Source organism: Centroberyx affinis, unplaced genomic scaffold, assembly GCF_046629955.1.
Source record: "Centroberyx affinis isolate AG114_WGS23_722 - 3 ecotype Tasmania unplaced genomic scaffold, CSIRO-AGI_Caff_v1 ptg000010l_1, whole genome shotgun sequence".
NCBI classification, from domain to species: domain Eukaryota; kingdom Metazoa; phylum Chordata; class Actinopteri; order Beryciformes; family Berycidae; genus Centroberyx; species Centroberyx affinis.
In genome coordinates this window covers 126,050-147,287 of record NW_027278726.1, presented here as the reverse complement: position 1 = coordinate 147,287, position 21,238 = coordinate 126,050, and the positions used below count along the sequence as shown (strand labels likewise).

Below are 21,238 nucleotides of genomic sequence, written 5' to 3'. Positions count from 1 at the left end.
TTTTTTTTTACATTTGAAAATCTGCATATTATGTACATTCAGTAGTTAATGGTGTGGAAGACTTGCAGCCATTTGATAGCCACGTAAGACATGTATGAACTGTTCCCTGACTGTAAAGACCAAAGTCTGTTGAGGAACCAATAGGGCTTGGAGAAGGCAGTCGATGTAGGACACACCGTCAATCATACAGCAAACTCACTCACACGGTAGAATAGAAAAACGCTGCATTTAAAAAGAAAAAAATGGTATCACATCATGTCCGAAAGCAGATACAGAGTGATGGACAATAAGGGTTATGAAACATAACTGAAATGCGGTGGAAAATATCCAGACATAACAAAAACTGAGGAGTCACCCTGTATTCTTACTCAAATCTGGGAATAGTGCATTATCCAAATCCATTGGAGTGAGCCAACAAGGATGGGGCACATTATTGTCATGTTGTCATATTGTGATGTGTCATATTATTATAATATTATCATTATTATTATTATTGTTAATAGCCAAATTAATAGTTTCAAAAGGTATCGGTAAAACTACTGCTGGATCAATGCCAGAGCCCCAGGGCAGATGCACAAAAAAAAAAAATTCACATTCTATAATTAGAGACAACATAAATGTTAGTTCAGCCATAAGCAAAAGAAAAGCCTTCTCAGACAACAACAGCTTCACAAATCTGGTGAAATGAGCATAAACTCTGAAACGCAGATTACGTGTTGCAGACACGAATAATGTGAAGACCACACTCCTCCACCATGAAAGGATTATGAGACAATAGCAGGGATTTGACGTGCTATTTTCAGGTGTTTTATCACGTGAAAAGTTTAGCTAATGGTTAAGTTCAGGTAAGTAAAATAACTTTGGCTAAGTTTAGGAAACTAAAACAATTTGGTTAAGGTTAGGGTAAGGTTTCGGTCATGGTTAAATAAAAACTTGTTGAAAATGCGTTGAAAAACTTCAGTCATAGTAGAAAACTTTTTTTTGCATGAGTTGGGAAATGAACCCGGGTCGTCAGAGTTGAAGGTAAATGTCTCCACCCTTCCACCACCCCGACTTCCACACCCTTACCTTACACCACATTACACACTACTTTACACACTATTTCAATGTCAAACTCCTGCCTGTTTCTGTGTCTCAATGTAATCCTTTCATAGTAGGGAAATGTATTTCTCTCACTTTGCGATTTAAGACATTATGCTCATTCACAAAATTTCATAAGACCAGGCTGCAGACAAACATGCAAATTCAAATCTTAGATACTGAAACGTTAATGCCGGTAGACATACTTAGAATGGATTGGTGGATGCAACACTTTGAAAACCAAATCTGTTTTAATGAGCGCCACATGATTTCACTACGCTGACAATCTTCTGATGTTAGGTAGCGATTTAAATTTAAGAAGGGCATTGACATCAATGTTTGCAACTTTAACACAGACAATACTTTTTATTACCATTTCAAACACAAAGACAAAAAAAAGGATTGTTAAGTGAATATTTTCCGTGGACGGGGCATCGTTTAGGCCCCAAATCCTACATTTTCTTATTTTGTAGCACTATCAAAACAAGAAATTCACAGTATAGTCTCCACAACAGAATTACCTGCAAGAGACGATGCAATTAAGAAAGCACCCACCCTTTCTGCCATAAAATCTAAGAAAAAACACTTTGATTCCAAATTATTCTTGTAAAACTGAATAATTTAACTCAAACACAGAAAATAAGAAATACATGGGTCACACCAAACGAAGCACAATACTTTCCAACAAATTTCAAATACATTAAGAATATCATTGCTTAAATAAATCTACAAAAATATCTGTTGTACATGTAACATATTTACATTTTGCTTCTAGTGATTGTGTGTCAGTGTCACCCAAAAACAGACTGTATCGCTCTTCATGGATTCATCAACTCCTCCTTTAATAAAGCAAATGTAAATGCTTTTCGGAAAATAATTGTGCACTCATTTGCAACAAAAAAAATTACTCCATACGCAACAAGATGGTACAACTTGCTTTATATTTAAGCACTGCAGTATGCTTTAATTGTTCAAATGGCAGTATAAAATTATTTTCCCCACCAACCAACTAGAGTTATAAAATAAATCTGTTTAACTGCTTATGTAATGTTCTTGCTTGAGTCATTACAATGTTACGAAGGCATTTGTGCAACTTATTCCTGGGCAATCCCATTGCCGTAGTAGAGCCAATCCTCCTTGTGTAGCTTTAAGAGCTCTTTTAAAAGCCCTTTCCTCGTCCCGGACCGCATCCAGCTAACTCGACGCTGAGCAGCTGTGATACAGGCTCTGTCAGGGGTTTTGAGCGAAAGAAAGAAAACTGTCTCGTTCAACTTTCTACGACTCGGTGAGAATTAAACATCATGGCAACCTCTTCTGTCGAACAATCGTTTTAAATTTAACTCATCTGCTCTGACAATATTACAGAGGGTGGGGATGGGAAAGGAAATGAACAAAAATATACTGATTGGCAATTACGCACATGACAATCTGACCCATCAAGGACAACATCATGTGAAAATCTTTACAGGTAACAATGTCAATGGTAATAACTCTTTAACTGCAGTCGAGTGGGATTGTGTTTTCCCCACAAGCACAACTACTGCATTACTTCACTCATCGGGCATGATTAAAATGCTTTAAGGTGGATCAATTTCCACTCTTCAGCAATTGCTCTGAGTATAAAAAGGCTGACATGGAGAACGAAGAGAAGAGAACTCCATTTTCAATTTGTTGAACTGAACTAACAAAACCTAAGCATGTACAAAACCAACCTGTGTATCTTTCCTCCAGGCAATGATTGCATAGTCTTGAATGAAACCAGAGTGTGTCAGTCGGCCTCTCCTGGGTATTGATGCTGCCATCACACATTGTCAAACTTATGTTTTAGGTAGTCTTTCATAACCTTAGCAATGGGTAGCTCCTCCAGGAATTTCAAGCTTTGAAGGCCAATGCAGTGACGGATTTTTATCCGACACAAGTCCTGTAGAGTCCTAGGCTGTCCTAAAAGACAAAGAAACAAAAGACAAAGAAAAGTTATTAAATATTTTAGTAACACCTGAGAGGGTGGTCTTTACTATAATCATTGGTACAATGGTGATGCAGTAGGCACAGGGCACAGCCAAGTACCAGCGACATCAACAAAGTACCTTGAATATCAATTAAAAAAAAAAATGCACTCACGGGCATCAATGTTTTCTTCAAAGATGTGAACATACAAAATAAACAAGGCAACAGTAAGCATGTTGTCCCCGATGAATGATGCAGTCACCCTTTGGGCCAATCAGTAACAAGTTATCCAAATGTGAAATAAGTAAGTTTCAAGTCTGCTATGTAAGAACACAAATACATTTGTAGTTGTAGTGCATTTCCTTTCTGACATTTGTGACGCCCCATATTGGTTGATTGTACAAATGGAGCAGTCACCCATTGGGCCAGTTGGTAAATAAATGAGAAATCTTTAGGGGGAAAACTGGTGAAACATTCAATATGGCATACAATGATGGTCCTGAAGGCAAAACTGTGGTGCAAGGACAGCTGCATATGTGCACCACATTTCATGTCAATTTAATATATGATGTGGGAGATATGACTGATTCTAAATCTTTTTTTTTTTTTTAGATTATTTTTTTGCCAGTGAAGAGAGACAGGAAGGATGGGGGTGGGGGAGAGGGAGGGGGACGGCATGCGACAAAGGTCCTGAGCCAGATTTGAACCCAGGATGTTGCGATTACACGGTACGCTCCTTAGACCACTGAGCCCCGTGGTTCAAAATCTTTCATTCTGACCTGTAAATGTAGCACTCCCCTTGGGCCGCTCAGTGTTATTTTGAAAATGCCAAAACACAGTGGTGAGATGCATCATTCCCTCATGCTGTGACAAAATTCAATCAGTAGTGATATTTCACCATGGCATATCCACCCCGAGGTGCACTTCTCCAGGTCTGTATGCCGTTATATTTATTAAAGTCTAAAAGTTTTAGATCAATATATCCAGCCAATATTGGCCTTAAATCAGATGGCCAGTCAGTGTATTGATCAATACTACACTTCAATTGATTCTAATGCAACATTTTGACACACAAGTACACATGCGTGTTATCATCATCGTCCTGGAATATTCTGGGATAATTCTGGGGAAACACTAAATACATGTACATGAAAATAGTTAATGAATATCGGTACAAAATAGCGGTTATCGTCAATCCCAAAGTACCAGTATCAGCCTTCAAAAACCAATATAAGTTGAACCTTGCAGGACACTGAAGACTTGTACATTTTGACAGCCCAGTTAAAACTAGGCTACAGGCCTAGCTTCATCCTAGCTCTGATTGTGAAGGCACAAAATGAGTACAATCTGGCTTTCCGTTATTAAGCAATAAGCTGAGGTGCATCTCTGAAATTCTGTATATACCATCATATTCATTCAGCAACATGTTCCCTTCCCAGCTGCATGGTTTTCCAACACTCTTCCTGAGAAATTACTCAGCTGTCAAAGTCATTTAGTATCCACTCTGTTATCAGCTGTATGCAAACATTTGGGAAAAATCCCCTTGGTTCCAGGAAGTATTTCATGCAGGTGTTATCAGTCTGACGGGGTAAAGTGACTCCTTTGCCATGGACATTTCTCTTCCTCAGCCATGGGAAACACCCACGATGAGAGATAGCTGGATAAACCACAACAAAGCTGCACGACTGTCTAATGTCACCAGAGCCCTACTTCCCCTCCCCTCATGGTGCTTAAGGCTGAGGACACACTACACGACTCAACAGACTGAAAAGGGCTACTTTTCAGTTTTTTTATATCATTATCTTGAGTCTATGAAGTTTTTTCAAGTGAAAATAATTCATTAATATTTTTACAAATTTATTCTCTAGTGCCCATGTCCCACCTAAAGAGCTCCAGACCATTTTGGGAGCGTCTCTAGCAGTCAGAAGGAGCCACTGCTCTGATTGGCTGGCAGTACAAGAGGGTCTGCGCCCCTCCCCCCGCCTCAAATGTAAGATGATTGGTTGACTCAGTAAAGTCGGGTTTCTACATTGCAAACTGACCATGTTCTGACTGGCCCGTTTCAGAGGGAACAAGGAACATCCAAGAATGCAAACCCATGAAAAACATTAGATTATCAATTTCCAACAGGTACCAGGTATCCTTTAAAGTCCCAAACCCTCACACACTACAAGATTAGCTGTATGACCACTACAAACTAGCGCAGACTTGCTCTGATCTGGGGAAATAAGAAAAACAAAACACAAAAATTCTGTTTGATTCCAAATTGCATTGTAATCAGCCTAGAAGTCGTGTAATGTGGGTATCTGGTGGCTCAGTGGTCTAAGGTGCGGTCCATGTAAATGCAGCGACCTGGGTTTGACTACGGCCCGGGACCTTTGTCGCATGCCATGCCCCTCCCTCTCCCAGTATCCCCCACATAAAGCAAAGCTGTCTTGGCTTTACTGTCATCTATAGAGTTGTCTATCTATTCATACTGTGATCACATAGAGATTTAACATTTTCTCTTACAGGGGACAGTGATTACGATCCATCTGTTTCAGCAGTGTCAATTTGAAACTGGAAGGAATAACTCAAAGCTAGGAGTCAGAAAAACAAGATGCTAATCTGTGATGTGATCAACAGACATTTTTTTTTCTCATGATTGGGTGATGAATTTGATAGTGCCCAGGTGCTCAGACAGTCCCAGTTAAGGCCTATTTTCATATAGCATGGCTAAAGTTCGGACATGTTCAACTTGGAGTGTCCAGAATGCATCTTGACCAAAACACCAGGCGCTTAGTTTGGTGGAGATGTGCACCTGCTGTGACCAAACCATTGAGAAAACAATCAAAGGGAGAGTTTTTCTTCGCTAACTTTTGTTACTGTGACATATTTCCTAAATTAGCACCATTTATATATGATTTAAGTATACAGCAGTGCCAACAGTTCAGAAACAGGCTGAAGGCCTGGAAAATCCTCTTTGATCCCAAAGTCAAATCTCTCATTCACTATCAATGAAGCATCTTTAGAGTGTCTTGTGATGGCATTAGTGATTTAATGGTGCTACGTGTAGAATATTTACCTCAATATATCATTCTCAGATTAATTTTGATAGCGTATAATGGCTGTAGAAAAATGAGACCATCACTGAGAAAATTGGCTTACTCTATGTGCTGCTTTCTAAGTATTTATTCTGTGTCCCGGGGATGTTTTATCGCGAATTGTGCAGGATTACTTTACAGCACAGAGGACACTTTGAATGACGAGAGTGAAAGTGTCAAGTCAACTCTGCGACAGTGATGTAACACACTACCACCAAGTGACTTAAGGGGTCTCCAAAGCCATCCTGTTACAAATTCTACCGATAGAAATTTTAAATCTTATTTTTCGTTTCAGAATTGTTTAGTTTGTTCATGTTCCAAAATCTAGACTCAAGTGTCAAAGATTACACAAATAACATGTGTAATGTGAATCCTGCGTGGATTGTCTCTGTAAACGCTTTGTTTTGCTTGGTTGGGACCTTTGTATCATGATAGTTGTACATGCAGCCATACCATTCTGGCTGCTGCACCCAACATGAGAAAAACCTAAGGGGAGGAACACTGATATGTCTGTAACAGCCTTCAAAAGAGCTGGGTGCCAGTCATCCTGTGTGGGACAAGGCTTTCATGGCTGAAGCAGATGAGTTAATCCACTGAGGTAGTGCTGTAATCAATAACCCAGCAGATATGTGATCTGGCTGATCGTTTGGAGTCTCTGAATGGGCTTGTCTGAACCAGTCCAGAGCTCTTTGATATCTTTGATATCAAAGTTCAGGGGGCAGTAGAGGAATGCAGCCATTGTTCCTCCTAAATCATTAGTGCTTCAGGTAATGTGCTCTCCTTTTGCCCTCCACCAGTGATTGTTCTGCGACTGAACACTGGTCATTATAACCTTGTGTTGGCAATGTTCCCTCTTTCTCTGTACATTTCTGAAGTTTCTGCTCCTCTCAACTTACAATAAAAGGTCTATCACTTTTTGTACCTAACTTGGAATCCCTTCCTACACCCCACCCATTTCAACAACAGATTTCTTTCCATGGTTAAGGGCATTCACTTTTCCCAGCACCATACTACATTAACTATGGACATGCAACATTGGCTGGTATCCCTGCGTGTATATACCCACATAAAATGTAAAATCCACCCTAAAAACAATAATGCTGTTAAAAAAAAAAACACCTTGCATTTCTGGGACCATTTTGTGGGTCTTCATTTTTGGTGGTGTATTGTTCTTATTCCCATGGATAACAGGTCAAATATAGACAACGTGACATCAAGTCAAGATATTTCCAGTGCTTCAAGTTTTGGTGTTAGTCCCTCAGAATCAACGGAAAATTAAAAATCAAACGATGAAAAATTCAAAGATTCAAAGTGCCAGCTGTGCCAAGCTAATGGTTTAAAACGCATAATTTCGTCCATGGGCATGCGCAGGCCACATGGGCTGGCCACTGTACACCATTTCTGCCGGCTTTCTGCCACCGGCATTTTTTAAAAGGTTGTTGTTTACAGAGCGATTGTTAAGAACAAAATCCGTTAGGAAGTTAAGTTTCTGGAAAAAAATGCCTAAATAAAAAAGTGAAAAAGTGGTCACAGTAGAGTTCTTCTTCTCTACTTTGAGTTGTGTGAGCAAGTTTGGGGCGACTCTCCAGTCACAATCACCATTCCTTGAGGCACTGAAACAGCCGATACAGCCTGGATGGATCACATGACAATGAAACGCCTGAGAATACATGACAATCGCACGTCAGCGTTTTCGAAAAAGCCCCGACCAGACTACAACATGAAACCGGCGTTTTCAAAGTCATCCACATGGGAGAGTGGTTTCAGGAAAGCTCTGTTTGTGGTGGTCGAAAATGCAGTCTTAATGTGGATGGAAGGCCAAAATGGAGAAATAAAGATGTATTTTCAAATTTACGCAGATTAGTGTGGACTAGGCCTAAGAGTATCAGAGGGTGGTTTGAAAGGGAAGTTTGAAACTAACTGCAAAATCCGTGTTTTTTAAAATTACCATGAAGCATTCAGTGGCAATGGGCACCTAAATTTAATCCAATTCATAGTATTCTGTGATCTCACCACAGGGCCATCTTGGTAGGAAAATAACTGGTGATTGTAATAAATTAACAGGTGATTATGCGTGTTGTGTGTTGATCAGACTTACTGGTGACCTCCTGTAGGAAGTCCAAACAGGGCCGACTGATCCCAGACATACTAACAGATACAGCCACTGGCGTCTGGCCCTCGTAGTTCCTGGTGTTTGTGTCCGCCCCGTACGTGTAGAGCATCTGGGCACACAGCACATCATCCCTGAGGGCCGACAGGTGCAGCGGGGTCTGGCCGTCCTCTAGACGGCCCAGGTTAGTGTCCGCTCCCCTCTGCAGGAACATGCGGCAGTATGAGTGATTGCCTTTGATGACGGCATACCGCAGCAGGAAGCCATTTTGAATGTCAATGTTGGCGCTGTGGTCCAAGAGGATCCGTACGCAGCTGGAGCGCTCGCGGATGATGGCCAGCTGTAGCGGGGTGGTCCCTTTGTCGCTCAGCGGGTCCACCTCGGCCCTGAATTCGAGGAGGAGGCGTACGAACGAGTCTCGGCCGTAGTGGGCGGCCACGTGGAGCGGCGTCCAGCCGTCGTTGCTTTTGGCATTGATAATGTCACTGCGAAACTCTGACTCCAGCATTAGTCGGGCGATGCGCGCTCTGCCGTGCATAGCGGCATAGTGAAGTGCTGTGAAACCGCCTATGAAGTCCTTCACTGTGGGGTCAGCTGTGGAGAGAAGAACAGAGATCTGAGACAATCAAGAGATACAGCAAGGATTGGAAGAGGGAAAAAGATGACAAACATCCTTAATATGTGATCATGTCTAAAGAGAAGCTTAAAGCGTTAACTGGCCGTTTTCAACCTGTACCCCATTTTCCCCCCATGTTCTTCCATCATACCAAACTATAGACTCACTTTGCATCTTGCTTCCCTGGGTGCGAGTTTCCAATACTAATCCTAACAGATCAATGTGGTGGAAAATGATGGGAAAATGGGGCCCAGGTTAAAAAAGGCCAGAGTTATGCTTAAAGACTGTGGGCTTAATCATTACGACAGTGATCAGTGAGGACAGGGGGTTATGAATGAGAGACTACAGGCCACAAATAACCCCTTCAATAAATAATTTGATAAACAAGTTGCTTTGACATACAGTGCCACCTAGATGTAATTATACACTATTGCAATACACTTACAGGATTTTGAAAAGTAAAAGGGCATTAGGCTTTAGCTACATTTAGACCTTTTAACTACACATAACATGTGCCTATTGCCCTGCCAGATAAAGACCCCATATATGACATGTGCCATAACTTTTAAAACCAAATGTCTTACAACTGTCAGTAAGATGCACAATAGTCTGTATGTGCCTTGCATGGAGAACAGACAAGAAGGTCTGACTCTTCCAGTAAAATAATGCCCTCTAGTGTAAGGCCTGGATTCATTCAGGTTGCACAGTCATGACATATTGCTGAAACAGCAAAGCTCAGCCATCAAAATGTAACCAACTTCAAACAGCAGCAGCAATGTGAAAAAAAAAGTAACTCCTTTGAGCACAAAGACAAAGCCTCTGACCTCCATGCTCCAGAAAGACCCGGACACATCTCTCTTTTCCTTTGGCGGCAGAGAAGTGGAGCAGCGTCCAGCCGTTGGCGTCGCGGATCTTAGGTGAGTATCCTTGCTCCAGCATTCTCCTGACAGTGTAGACATCCCCCGCCACTACTGCAGCCTGGATCTGCAGCTCCTCGTGAAGCTCGGGGTTCCTTCTGCAGTGATGGTTCAGCATCTTGTCACATTTCGTAATGGGAATGTTCATCTGTACCTAACCTCTGTTGGGAAAGAGTGACGAATATGTCTTTGGGGTTGGGGTGGGGTGTGTGCACTGTCCGAAATTAACTTAGGGACTCACCTGCCAAAGGCTGGTAAACTTTAAAAAAAAAAAAAAAAAAAAAAGTACCTGCAAATTAGGGATGCCCCGATAACGTTTTTGCCACCGATTGCCGATCGTCTATGAGCCATATCTGCCAATACCGATCAGCCATACCGATAGTTTTTTTGTTTTGTTATAGCAGCTGGTATAGCAGTATTATAGGTCTAACAGTTTCCATTTTACATACATTTCATCCATCAAATTGAGTCCTGGTTAAAAAGTATCCACATTTTCTTTTTTTCTACCTCAATATTTAGAGATAAGTGAAGCACAAGACTGTTGCCACTTGCCTGTGTTGTTGAGTCGAGTTAAATAAATGGAGACACCCTCCGAAGACATATATCCGTTTCAGTCTTTGTTTTTGTATAAGTGAATGTTCTTAAGAGAGAGAGAGAAATTAGACTTTTCAGTTGCCTCTCCGCTGTCAGGGTCTGGACCGTCATCCAGTTCAGCACCGGACAGCGGTGCAGAGTGCAGACCGTTATGTAAACAAATGCACATGGCATGCGATGAATTGATGCATTAAATAAGCAGAGAATTAAATGAAGTAGCCGGCGTGACAGACTGTGATGTTACTAGTTGTCCATGAAGATTTGAGGTGAGTTAGCATGTGACAATGACTCCAACTCCGCTGAGAAATGGCTCACGTGTTTTGCGTCATCGATCGGTTTTTGCAATCGGCGATTATAAAGCATTATCGGAATTCTCCGATCTCATATTTATACTGAATATCGGCCGATTCCGATTGCTGGCCGATCGATCGCGGCATCCCTACTGCAAATAATATTTTTTACTGGCCAAAATACCGTTTTCATAGAAATATGACACTTTACCTGTTTTCAGTGCCATTTCATGTACAGAATCAGGTGTGACAAGAACAACAGCATTCAAACTTTCAAGAGAACATTTTGAAAAGCTGACAATCAATGCAGTTTAACCTTCGTGTGTCATTTCACACTGAGAAGTTTACATTTCACATTTGCACTTTAAATATTCAGCTGTTGCTCTTATCCAGAGTAATGTACAATGAGTGAGGAAGAGGTTCAGTGTCTTGCTCAAGGACATTTCGAAAAGACACATGGATGTTGCTGGGATCGAACCTGAGACCTTCCAGTTACAGCACGGCCTCATAGCCACTAGGTTACACTGCCGCCCCCCAAAAATATGTAAACAATGAAATATTCACGGTGCATTGCATTTCTAAATGTAACATATTCATTGGTGTGTGTCAAATTGTCTTTGGATCAAATGATCTGTGTCTCCTAGTGCGGCTGGTGCCATCACACCTTCAGTTTTCCTTGGTGTAAACCATAGTGGAAAAGTTTACATTGTTGCATTTTTGTATTTGGTTTGTTTGGGTTCACACTGCCCAATTACACACAAACCAGGGCTTGTAATCAATAGTCACATTGAATCACAAGTAGCTTGTTTATTGGATAGAGTTTTGGTAACCTGTCATATCACCATGTTAGAAATTTTGGTGGCAGCAGGGGAGTCAAAACAAATCTGATTCCAGTCTGTAACTTGGCTACTCTTTCTTGTATGGTGTTCGTACCAGTTAAGAACACATGAAGAAACAGCTATATATGAGTATCTCCTTATACCAAGAAATGCATTTTGCATTGCATATGCATTTTGAGGTTGTTTCAGATTGTGTTCTCACTCCTAACAAAACACAACGCAGTTTGCCTGGACAGGACGGAGACCTACAATTTCATGGCGTCTTGGTGTGGTTATTTGGTGCCACCTGAGTTTGAATGCCATAGTTCTCACCTGGCCAAATGAACCAAGCTAAAAGAATAAACACTCTAAAGTTTAAATAAACCACTCCAAACGTGCTTGCTGTGAAAGTGCCCTTAGTACGTGCCACCAGTGCTACTAGTGGAAAGGGTTGGTCTATTCTATTTAGCAAGTAAAATAGGCTATGGCATTAATTCATTAAGGGATACATAAACTTTAAGATGGTATTGAACTGGTTACCAGCAAAGGTTGCTGTGTCACCACTCCAGCCACAGTGCTTGAATGTAGGCTACACTTTAAGGTAAAGCAAGGTATGACAATAACCAAAATTCACCTTTCGACAAGGCGGAGAGGCAGGCCTCTCTTGGTCATATCTCCGCTGCACTGGTAGTTATACAGCTGCAAAGGAAAGGGGTTGAGAGAGAAATAAGTAGACACTCTGACTCAGTCTTCAATAACTTTTCCTGCAACTCACAAAGAACCCTAACGTTTAGCAACAAAAATGGGAAAGATGTATACACTTGCATTGTCAAACAACAAAATCAACATCATCCTCATTATCATCAATAGCTGGTAGTTAGCTAGCCAGTCTAGTTAACAGCACAAGTTGAGCAAGTCAGGCAAGCATTCCCAGGATAACAAAACAGTAATGAATGAGAGAAATGTCGTGAATTTATGTCATCATAACTGGCTGATTTTACACTAGCTGAGGTTCAAGATGAGCTAACAGCTAACTGTAGTTGTTACCCAAGGTTACACTCTCTAGATGTTACCGCAGCTGGGTATAGCAAACCCTACAGTATAACCCTTTATCGTTATAGTTTATATTTAGCAGATGATGACTGACATACTACTTATTTAACGTTAGTTAGTTAGCTTAGCCAGCTGAGAAGAAACAATGAACAATGGATTGGCTTTATTTGCTAACGTTAGCCAACAACGTGAACCACGCAAAAGTAAATCGCAACGTTGGCTAACGAGAGCTAAGAAAGCCGGACAGGCAGATTGAGATTATGCACGTACATGCATTGCAGCAAAACGTACTGTATACAAGTATCTTACGTTAAAACAACTTTAATATAACCCAGACTGAAATCAGCCCAGGGTGTTAGCTAACATGGTTAGCCAGCAAGCTAACTTCAGCTAGCGTCAACTAGCTAGTTCTAGTTTTCTTTTGCTTGCTGAGTTGAATATACAAGAACCACAATACAGTGGACGTATCGATAGCAAAATTAATTCAACAAAATATATATTTATTGTTGACAAACACAATTACTTTGTTTGCTATTGTAAAACAAAGACTTACTTGACAGACGCTAAGCAGACGTTTAGCCAATCAGCTTCCAGACGGGAAGAAATGAGTTGTCAAAGCGGCATCCTGCCGCTGTTTTTTTTAACTAAAATATAGTATCAAACAGCAATATCCTGCATAAAAACCCTCACTGAATAACTAGTTTAACAATGCGGAGCGTCATTTTGTTGCTACAATAGTCATGAGCTTGAACAACAAAGTCAGCCTCTCTCTGTGAACACATTTTATCTCCGCCGTCAACTCAGCTGGAATAAATACTGGGACTTCCGGTGGCAACCTTCAATAAAAATCTTTTAATGACGAATATGTATTTCAAAATAAAACTTATTGACGAACGTGTTTCAACGTTTTTTGAGTATATACAAAGTACGGAAGTGAAACGTTCATGAAATATTTTGTAGTAAATTAAAACACAATTTCTGCTCGAGTTTCACTCCATATTTACTGTAATGATTCCACTTATTATTTTTGGCTATTCTTATTCCGTACAGCCTGATGCTTGGGAGGGAAAACTCACATTTCATAACACATTTCATTTTATGTTGAAGGCTGATTGGCTTACATCCTGCCTTAGTCTTGCTAACTCTAGGTAACTTGACGCAGCTTGCCATCCCATATTGCAGCGTGACTTCCGCGTTGATCACATGGCAGGTCGTCATACGGAAGAAGCAGCACGACTTTGTTGTGTTTGGACACTACATAAACTGTTCCTCTAATGCACCGCATGGCTAGTGTAGTGGTGCAAACTTTCTATTCTGTTAGTGGACTTGCAGTATGTGCAGCTGCAGCAACTGCACCATAACGAGGAACCACCTTGACTCTGTAACTGAAGCATACAGATGCCTTGTGAGGGGATCGTGCCCCAGCCAAAGTGCTGGGGATCTGGCTTCTGTAATAGTTTCAGCGGTATGTGGACCGTCGCTTGTGCAGGAGAGAGACTGCCAGCCCAAGGAAAGCTCAGGTTCAGAATATGAGAGCCGGGTTGATCTCACTTGCATTACTCTGACTCTGGTTGAGAAAATACCCTCCAGCCTGATGTCGCAAAGCATGCCTCCAGAAGTCAGCTTGTACTTCATGGAAATCCTGAGGGTGTTGTTTCAAGAAGGGGATTTCATGTCAAAACTTGTGAGTATCCTAGTCTCCTCTGACTAAACGAAAAACACCTGAATTTTAACAGGATAAATACCATCTAATAATATCTAATTACTCTTCGACAGGTTCATCAGTTCCAAGCTGAGGACCAGCTGATCTCTCATCTGGCTGCAAAATCACTATCAACATACACTTTCTATGAGCTTCAGATATCTGTGAGTATTTAAGTTGTCAATATATCTGACTGATATTGGCCATATATTAAAAATCAGATGTATTCCAGTCAGTGTGTCTGATATGATGCAGTTTGTCTGATTATATATTTATTATAGAACTGATCAATACTACACTGGTTGTACAGTATATGGCAAGACCTTAACCTCAATTGATTGTAATGAGACATTTTGATCATATTCCACACAAGTATGCATAAATGTATTCTTCTTCTTCTTCTTCTTATCCTGTTTTTCAATGGAGAGTTTTAGTGTCCCACGGTCTAAATTGTGTTTCATATGTTTTTCCACCCTGACAAGAACAAATAAAGAGGGAAACACTGAATACAATGGAATTATTTGGTCAAATTTAAAGATACTAAATATCGGCACAAAATATCATCTATCAGCAGCTTCAATCCAGAAATATCGGTATCGCTATTAGTCTACAAAAACTCATAACAGTCAAACCATAGGAAACACCTGAGTAATTTAGAGATACAGAGTATTGACAGAATCAGAATCAGACTCAGAAATACTTTATTGATCCCCGAGGGGAAATTGGGTTACATTGCAGTTGCTCACATTGTAGAAGAGAATATATATAAGCATATGGAAATTATAAGAAAAATAGAAATAAGAAAGTAAGAAATATGTCAAATATGTGCATTATACTACAATATATAACAATGAGAATAATAATAATAATAATATAGAATAAGAGAAAAAGAGAAATAAGAATTATGTACAATATGTGCATCATACTCATCATATCACCATAAATAATTATTGCACACAAAAAAAAATCGGTATTGCACAGTTAAATATAAGTTATAAGTTATGGGTTATAAACTGCTGACAGGGCCAGTCTATTGACTCAGAGTGTCTGACCCTCTGAGGGAGGAGTGAGTTCCTGTGACGCTCTGCGGTGCATCTCGGTGGAATCGAGTCTTGCACTGAATGTTCTCCTGTGCTTGACCAGCATGTTGGTGGGTGGGAGACATTGTCCAAGATGCCATGTAACTTGGACACAGCATCCTCCTCTGTGACACTGCCACCAGAGACTCCAGCTCCACCCCCACAACGCCACTGGCCTTGCGGATCAGTTTGCTGAGTTGTTGTTGACAGCGTACGGGTCTGACTGTTGTTCCTTCATTATTCTAACAGCGTGATGTTTTCTCTCATGTCGTAGGGCACGTTCAGTCCCGCGTGGCAGCAGGAGTGTGTGCACGTGTTTCACGACTCGTCCCGCTGTAGTGAACTGGACGCCTGCATGTGGTCGTTCGCCGACGTCTTAAAAAAACTGCTTAAGGGATCTCATGAAGGTAAAACCGGTTTGTGTCGTGCGTTCACGCCGCGAGCAACAAGTCACCGTCAGTCCATTCATTTTCTAATGAGTGACCGGGGGAAACTAGTCCGATGTCTGAACAGTCATCAAGCTTGTTGGCTGAGAAAAGTTGGCCACAGCGGAACCTTTCACAGTCGTCAGCCAATCAGATTTCCGTGCTTCCTCGTTTCCTTACTGATCCCTAATTTGTGTCATGAACAAAAGTTCTGCCTGGCAAGTGCGTAATGAGTGAGAAGTGGATTCCAGCTATTCAGAGCTTCCCAGTTCTCTACAACTTTTATTTGAAAGACTACAAGAATAAATACAATGCTTTGAGAACGGTTGCATCCATCATTGGGGTCGATGGTAAGGCTCTGAAGTAATATTGAGTTTTTTCCTTTTATTTTCAATTAATGCTGGCTATGTTGACTCATCAAAATGATGTAACCTTATGAAAGGCAATTCCAAAGAAACAAAAGTACATGATTTGCCTGTTCAGAACTTTGTGGCTGAAGATTACTACATAGATGCAAGCAGAGCCTCTCACACCGACCATAATCAGCCAGAATAGAGATGCATATCAACCAAGTTGCTCACAGTGTGAACGCAGGTTTAGATCCTTTGATGCTTTTCTTATGTCTCTAATCCACTTTTTTGAATGCATGTTGTATCATTCATCTTTACTGTCGCTACATTTCCTTCATCAGAGATCCTATGGAAGCTTCTTGCAGCTTTTGACCCAGGCCTAAGCGCTTTATGCTCCAGGTTTCTCCCTGAAGAGAGAGAAGAAGCGAGGCAGTCCGCAGTGGATTTCACCAACGCTGAACACTGGGCAACAACTCTCTCCACCCTCCTGGACCTACTGGAGGTCCTGACCGCATCCAGGCGGGCCTGTCGAACCGGGGCCTGTCTGCAGAGTCAGAGGCTAACCCACGTTCACGCCTCAGCGCTCCTGAGGACAGTCGACTCTCCCTCCGAGTATTTTGTGAAAAAGCGAGCGCTGCTGCTCCTGAAGAAAACGCTGCTTCAGAAGGCCGGGGAGGACATGGCTTTAGGAGAGGTGCTGGCCGCCGGGATGAAGGACGAGCAGTTTGACGCTGATGTCACCACGCTGGCTGATGGTGTGCTACAAGCAGTGAGTGCTGATTGGCTACAGCGTGTTCAAGTGGAGGCGGCAGCTTCTTTCTTTGGGGGAAGCAGCCGAGCGGAAGCTGACGGAGATCGGAAACCAGACCATGTGATGATCAGAGCTGTCAGTCTGGTCGTTCTCAAGTCCATGGAGGTTAAAATCCAGTCGGCCGGAGGAGCAGGTGATAATCCATTACTAATTCTGTGGGTTAAAAAAAATAATTATTAATGCTGCATTCATGTCATATGGGTAATAACTGTTTGACCGACTTGGTTGAACCGACCGGTTGAAAGCAATGACTGGGAAGAGTTCATGTGTTTCAATTCATTTGAAGCCGTCATGGTGCCATGACTGAAGTTTTCTGTTGACTTTGGTTGCTCCTTATCAGCCTTTTCACACCAAACACACATGTACTTAGCGATCATACATTTGACTTCATGTTTTACAGCAAACCAAACATTGCAAAGTTCACGACAAACCAGAAATCCAACAAGCACTTGTGTTCTGCCGTGGCATTTTAACAGCTGTGTTCACAAAACGCTCATGTGATGAAAATTGCTCATTTAGTTAATTAGTATTTTAAATTTATATACTGTTCCCTACACTTGACCATGGGTATTTTCTTGTTGGTGACATCAGAATTAAGGGAGTCAGAGAGTTAACAGTATTTTCTAATGGTATTTACCACCTGAAAGTTGAGGTGAACTGCATTTTAAAGTAGGAAGCTCTCCCGTCTTTCCCATGTGACCTGAATGCAGCATAAGCCTCTGTCTTAGGTTCCCTGCTGTCTGACTAAAACATCCTAAGATGATGGGCAGTTCTTCTAAAAATCTGCTGGCATATAATGGTGTTTCTTTTCGAGGTGTCCAAAAGGTCTGGAATCGTAGGGATAAGTAACACCATCTGGTTTTTTCCTGATGCGGGTTGAGATTGATTATCAAAAAAACAGCAGAACACACGCCCAAAGATTCGCAGACTATTGGCAATAACAAAATGGTTAGGAAAAAGAACTAGTCACACACTCCTCCTCATAGTTGCTGTTAGTCAGTTGTACACACCCATGTTTCAGTACACACTGATGGAAGTGCTCTAGCTGAAACATCTGTGTGTGTATATAACAAATGTCACAGCAATATATGAGGAGGAGTGTGTGACTAGTTATTTTTCTGTATCAGGTCTACAAATTGCTGACACCTGCCCAGTAATTGGAAAGCTGGTATTCTGTTAGTGTAGTAGTAGTAGTAGTAGTAGTAGTAGTAGTAGTAGTAGTAGTAGTAGTAGTAGTAGTAGTAGTAGTAGTAGTAGTAGTAGTAGTAGTAGTAGTAGTAGTAGTAGTAGTAGTAGTAGTAGTAGTAGTAGTAGTAGTAGGACAACTGTCTGTCCAGATCGGCTTTGTTGAATACAAAGAAACATGGTATTTGGTTTGCAAAGATGTCTGGAAGGAAGCGGTAGTCATGCTGAGCAGATTCTGTGACTTCTCTATGGATCCTGACTTTCGGACACCCTGTATTACACAGTTCCCGCAGCAGGGGGCAGTCTTTCCTTGCATGTCACTTCAATGGACACGCTGAGCTACCCGCTCTCTCTCCTCTCAGCAGGTGTGGGCCGTGCCGTGGCGGTGCACGGCTATCTGCAGGCTCTGTCAGGCTTCCTGAGGCAGCGGGGCGTCCTGCCGGAGGAGGCCTCCCACCGCTGCTGCTGGTTCACCCTGCTGTTCGGAGAGCAGGATGACGACATGATGGAGGCAGCCAAAGCTCTGCTCTCCATATTCCTCCATCACAGGTACTGTATATGAAGAGCACAGATCGACTGTGTATGATTTAAGTAATATTATAAGATTTAGAAAGAGACTTGGGTTCGATCGATAGGGGTTTCTGAAGGCAGATACTGATATTTTGTGTTTGACCATTTTCATGCCAAAAAATGTCAGGTATTCAGTCTTTCCTCAGAATTGTATTCTTGTCAGGGTGGAAAAGCGTCTGAAACCGCATTTAGCTGCTCCTTAAGGCAGGAATAGCCATTGCACCTATCAGTGGTAGGGGAAACTGATAGATGATTGCCTTTAAATGAAGATTTATTTTACAGAAACAACATGTGTAAAGAAAATCAAAATTCATTGCAGGCTCTGCAGACTGTTTTTCTGTAGCTGTGGTCATGGATGAACCTCTGTTGTATCAGAAGTGGACGACACTAACTGGCCAATATCCCAATTTTTAATAAAAGGCCAATATCTAGCTCAGAGCACAGACACTAATATATCAGTCTAACCCTAAAAGAGACTGAAAATCGTAGAAAATGTTATGCTAGCGTCTAGAATGGGAATGGGCGACCATGTGCCATAGAGCGCTTTCATTCCATCCAAAGACTACAGCAGCTGATTTCACTGATTAGCACACATTCAACCAGAGAGGAGGAACTGATCAGTGAAATCAGCTGCTGTAGTGTTTGGTTGGAAAGAAAACCTGCAGAACCCTGATCTAGAAGAACCAGAAGTCTGTCTGAATTCAAGTGCCTGTCCCCCCCCTGCAGACTGTCCTCTGGGCCGCATGATGATGCTGCTGCTGCGTCGGAGGCAGCCTGCGCCTCCGGCTGCAACCCTCACTGCCACTTCCTGCTGCTGCTCCGGAGCGTCTCCTTCGACCACAGCATCCTCCTCGACTTCCTGATCTCCACCGAAACTTGCTTCCTGGAGTACTTGGTGCGTTACCTGAAGCACCTCCGGGCCGACTGGGAGGGCTTCACCCTGGCGTGCCGAAGAATAGACCTCTGTGTCCCGCCTACGACTTTGACACCAGCAGTGGACGGGGCAAGTTTGGCGTCTGGGCTTCGCCTCGTGGACTATGGCAGCTCAGAAGAGTCTGACACACAGGACATGGAGGTTTCAGACGCTTCACAGGGAAACTCGGGGCCTAGATCGCGTGGCTCGGATGTGACGCTGGGGACGAGCCGCAGAACGATCTCGTGCCTGTCGGAGCTCAGAGCGGTCGTGGCGAGGCTGCGGATGAAGAAGCTCTTCCCGTATAACCCTTCCTCTCTTCTGAAGCTCCTGGCGCAGGTCGAGACGGCGGAACGTTGAAATAAATGATATGTTCATAGGGGATTTGGTGTGTTTTGTTCTGATTTCAGCAGCTCAGTGGTTAGCGGTACAGGCATGGGTTTGATTCCTTGTCCATTCTGTGTGGAGTTTGCATGTTCTTCCTGTGTCCCAGCTGGGTTTCCTCCCACAGTCAAAAGACATGTAAGTCAGGTGGATCGGAGACTCTAAAGTTTCCCATGGTTGTGAATGGGAGTGTTTGTTTACCATTGTTAGTCCTGTGGACTGGAGACCTGTCCAGGGTGTTTCCCTGCCTTCCACCCAATGCATGCTGGGATAGGCTCCAGCCCCCCATGACCCTGACTAGGAATAAATAGGTAAAGAAAATCAATAATGTTCTGCTTTCAGTGAAGACTAGATGCAAGAAGAGAGAGAGAGAGAGGGTTATTCTAAATAGCTTTTCAGTTCAATTTAGCTTTATTTGTATAGCACAAGCCACTTTAAAGGTTTTAGAGCAGTATTTTAAAATGTTGCACTTTTAAAAAGAGAGATGTCACATGGTCACAACAGCTGTAGATAATCGCCATAGGCAGACAGGAGTATTCATACGACCATGGATGGATGAGAGATCAGATGAGTGATGAATACCATATAAGGCATACAGTATGCTGTTATATGCAAAAAATACAATAATGTCCAGCCAGTGGTTTTGTTTTGAATACAAACTATGGATCTAAATGTGTTTCATTCATACTTAAGAGTCACTATGGCGATGCCTTATTAGGAACTGCCTTTCCAGGTACTTTAACATGTGGCTGTCAAGTTAATTATTGCTTACAAGTGAATGATCAAAGAGTAGCATTGATTGAGCTCGGCTTTGAGAGCTAGATGGATCTCGCTGAGCCACACACTGTTCTGTGGGTAAACACACCCATCCTAAACCTACACACAGGAAAACCATCTAAAGTCCGCTTACCACTCTATTTATTTGTTTAAACACTTTTTAGGCCGACAATCTATATGATGTAAATTCATAGTTTATAGTAAATGGTATCAACCTGATGGAAATTGGGGTTTTTAAGGGGGAAAACGATAATGCTTTTCTGAAAATATAATTGATTTTTGTTGACATTGCTGGTGGTTTGACTGGAGGTCATAGTTTACTCATCTTTATATTTACCATTTACATCACTGCCTACGCACATACTGTACTGTATGCCTATTGACTTTTTTTTCTCCCTGCAAAAGCCTATCAAACTCCTTCCACTTCCATTTCTGTCTCGCCACACCTCCCGCCTATCCGTTATAGTTCTACTTGAAGGTTTGTTTTGTGGGAGAATCTTTTGTACGTTATCAGGAACACAATGCAAACAAGGT

The 21,238-nt window shown here is 42.0% G+C and overlaps 2 protein-coding genes across 3 annotated transcripts; one reads left to right on the top strand and one right to left on the bottom strand.

Annotated features, from left to right (window-relative positions):
• asb7 (ankyrin repeat and SOCS box containing 7) lies at nt 1-13,285 on the bottom strand. 2 transcript variants are annotated; one of them, XM_071532410.1, is made up of 5 exons: nt 13,062-13,285; nt 12,090-12,154; nt 9,661-9,914; nt 8,209-8,814; nt 1-3,021 (listed from the first exon to the last, which is right to left on the bottom strand). In XM_071532410.1, the coding sequence occupies exons 3-5, from the start codon at nt 9,899-9,901 to the stop codon at nt 2,882-2,884; spliced, it is 987 nt and encodes a 328-aa protein (XP_071388511.1). In that variant the 5' UTR covers nt 9,902-9,914; nt 12,090-12,154; nt 13,062-13,285; the 3' UTR covers nt 1-2,881. The 2 variants fall into 2 exon arrangements, with proteins under 2 accessions (XP_071388511.1, XP_071388593.1); XM_071532492.1 differs by having other exon boundaries at nt 9,661-9,851.
• Nucleotides 13,286-13,727: 442 nt separating this feature from the next.
• Nucleotides 13,728-19,903, top strand: lins1 (lines homolog 1). Its single transcript, XM_071531445.1, has 6 exons — nt 13,728-14,192; nt 14,285-14,374; nt 15,564-15,696; nt 16,406-17,008; nt 18,426-18,609; nt 19,357-19,903. Exons 1-6 carry the CDS (start codon nt 13,842-13,844, stop codon nt 19,901-19,903), a joined length of 1,908 nt encoding a protein of 635 aa, XP_071387546.1. The 5' UTR covers nt 13,728-13,841.
• Nucleotides 19,904-21,238: the final 1,335 nt, after the last annotated feature.

Coding starts and splice junctions, on each gene's coding strand:
- asb7 (XM_071532410.1), bottom strand. CDS start 9,901: ATGAACATTCCCATTACGAAATGTGACAAGATGCTGAACCATCACTGC. Junction 8,815..9,660: donor GGTCTTTCTGGAGCATGGAG/GTCAGAGGCTTT, acceptor TTCTCTCCACAG/CTGACCCCACAGTGAAGGAC. Junction 3,022..8,208: donor CTTCCTACAGGAGGTCACCA/GTAAGTCTGATC, acceptor TTTGTCTTTTAG/GACAGCCTAGGACTCTACAG.
- lins1 (XM_071531445.1), top strand. CDS start 13,842: ATGTGCAGCTGCAGCAACTGCACCATAACGAGGAACCACCTTGACTCT. Junction 14,193..14,284: donor GGGATTTCATGTCAAAACTT/GTGAGTATCCTA, acceptor ACTCTTCGACAG/GTTCATCAGTTCCAAGCTGA. Junction 18,610..19,356: donor TCCATATTCCTCCATCACAG/GTACTGTATATG, acceptor CCCCCCCTGCAG/ACTGTCCTCTGGGCCGCATG.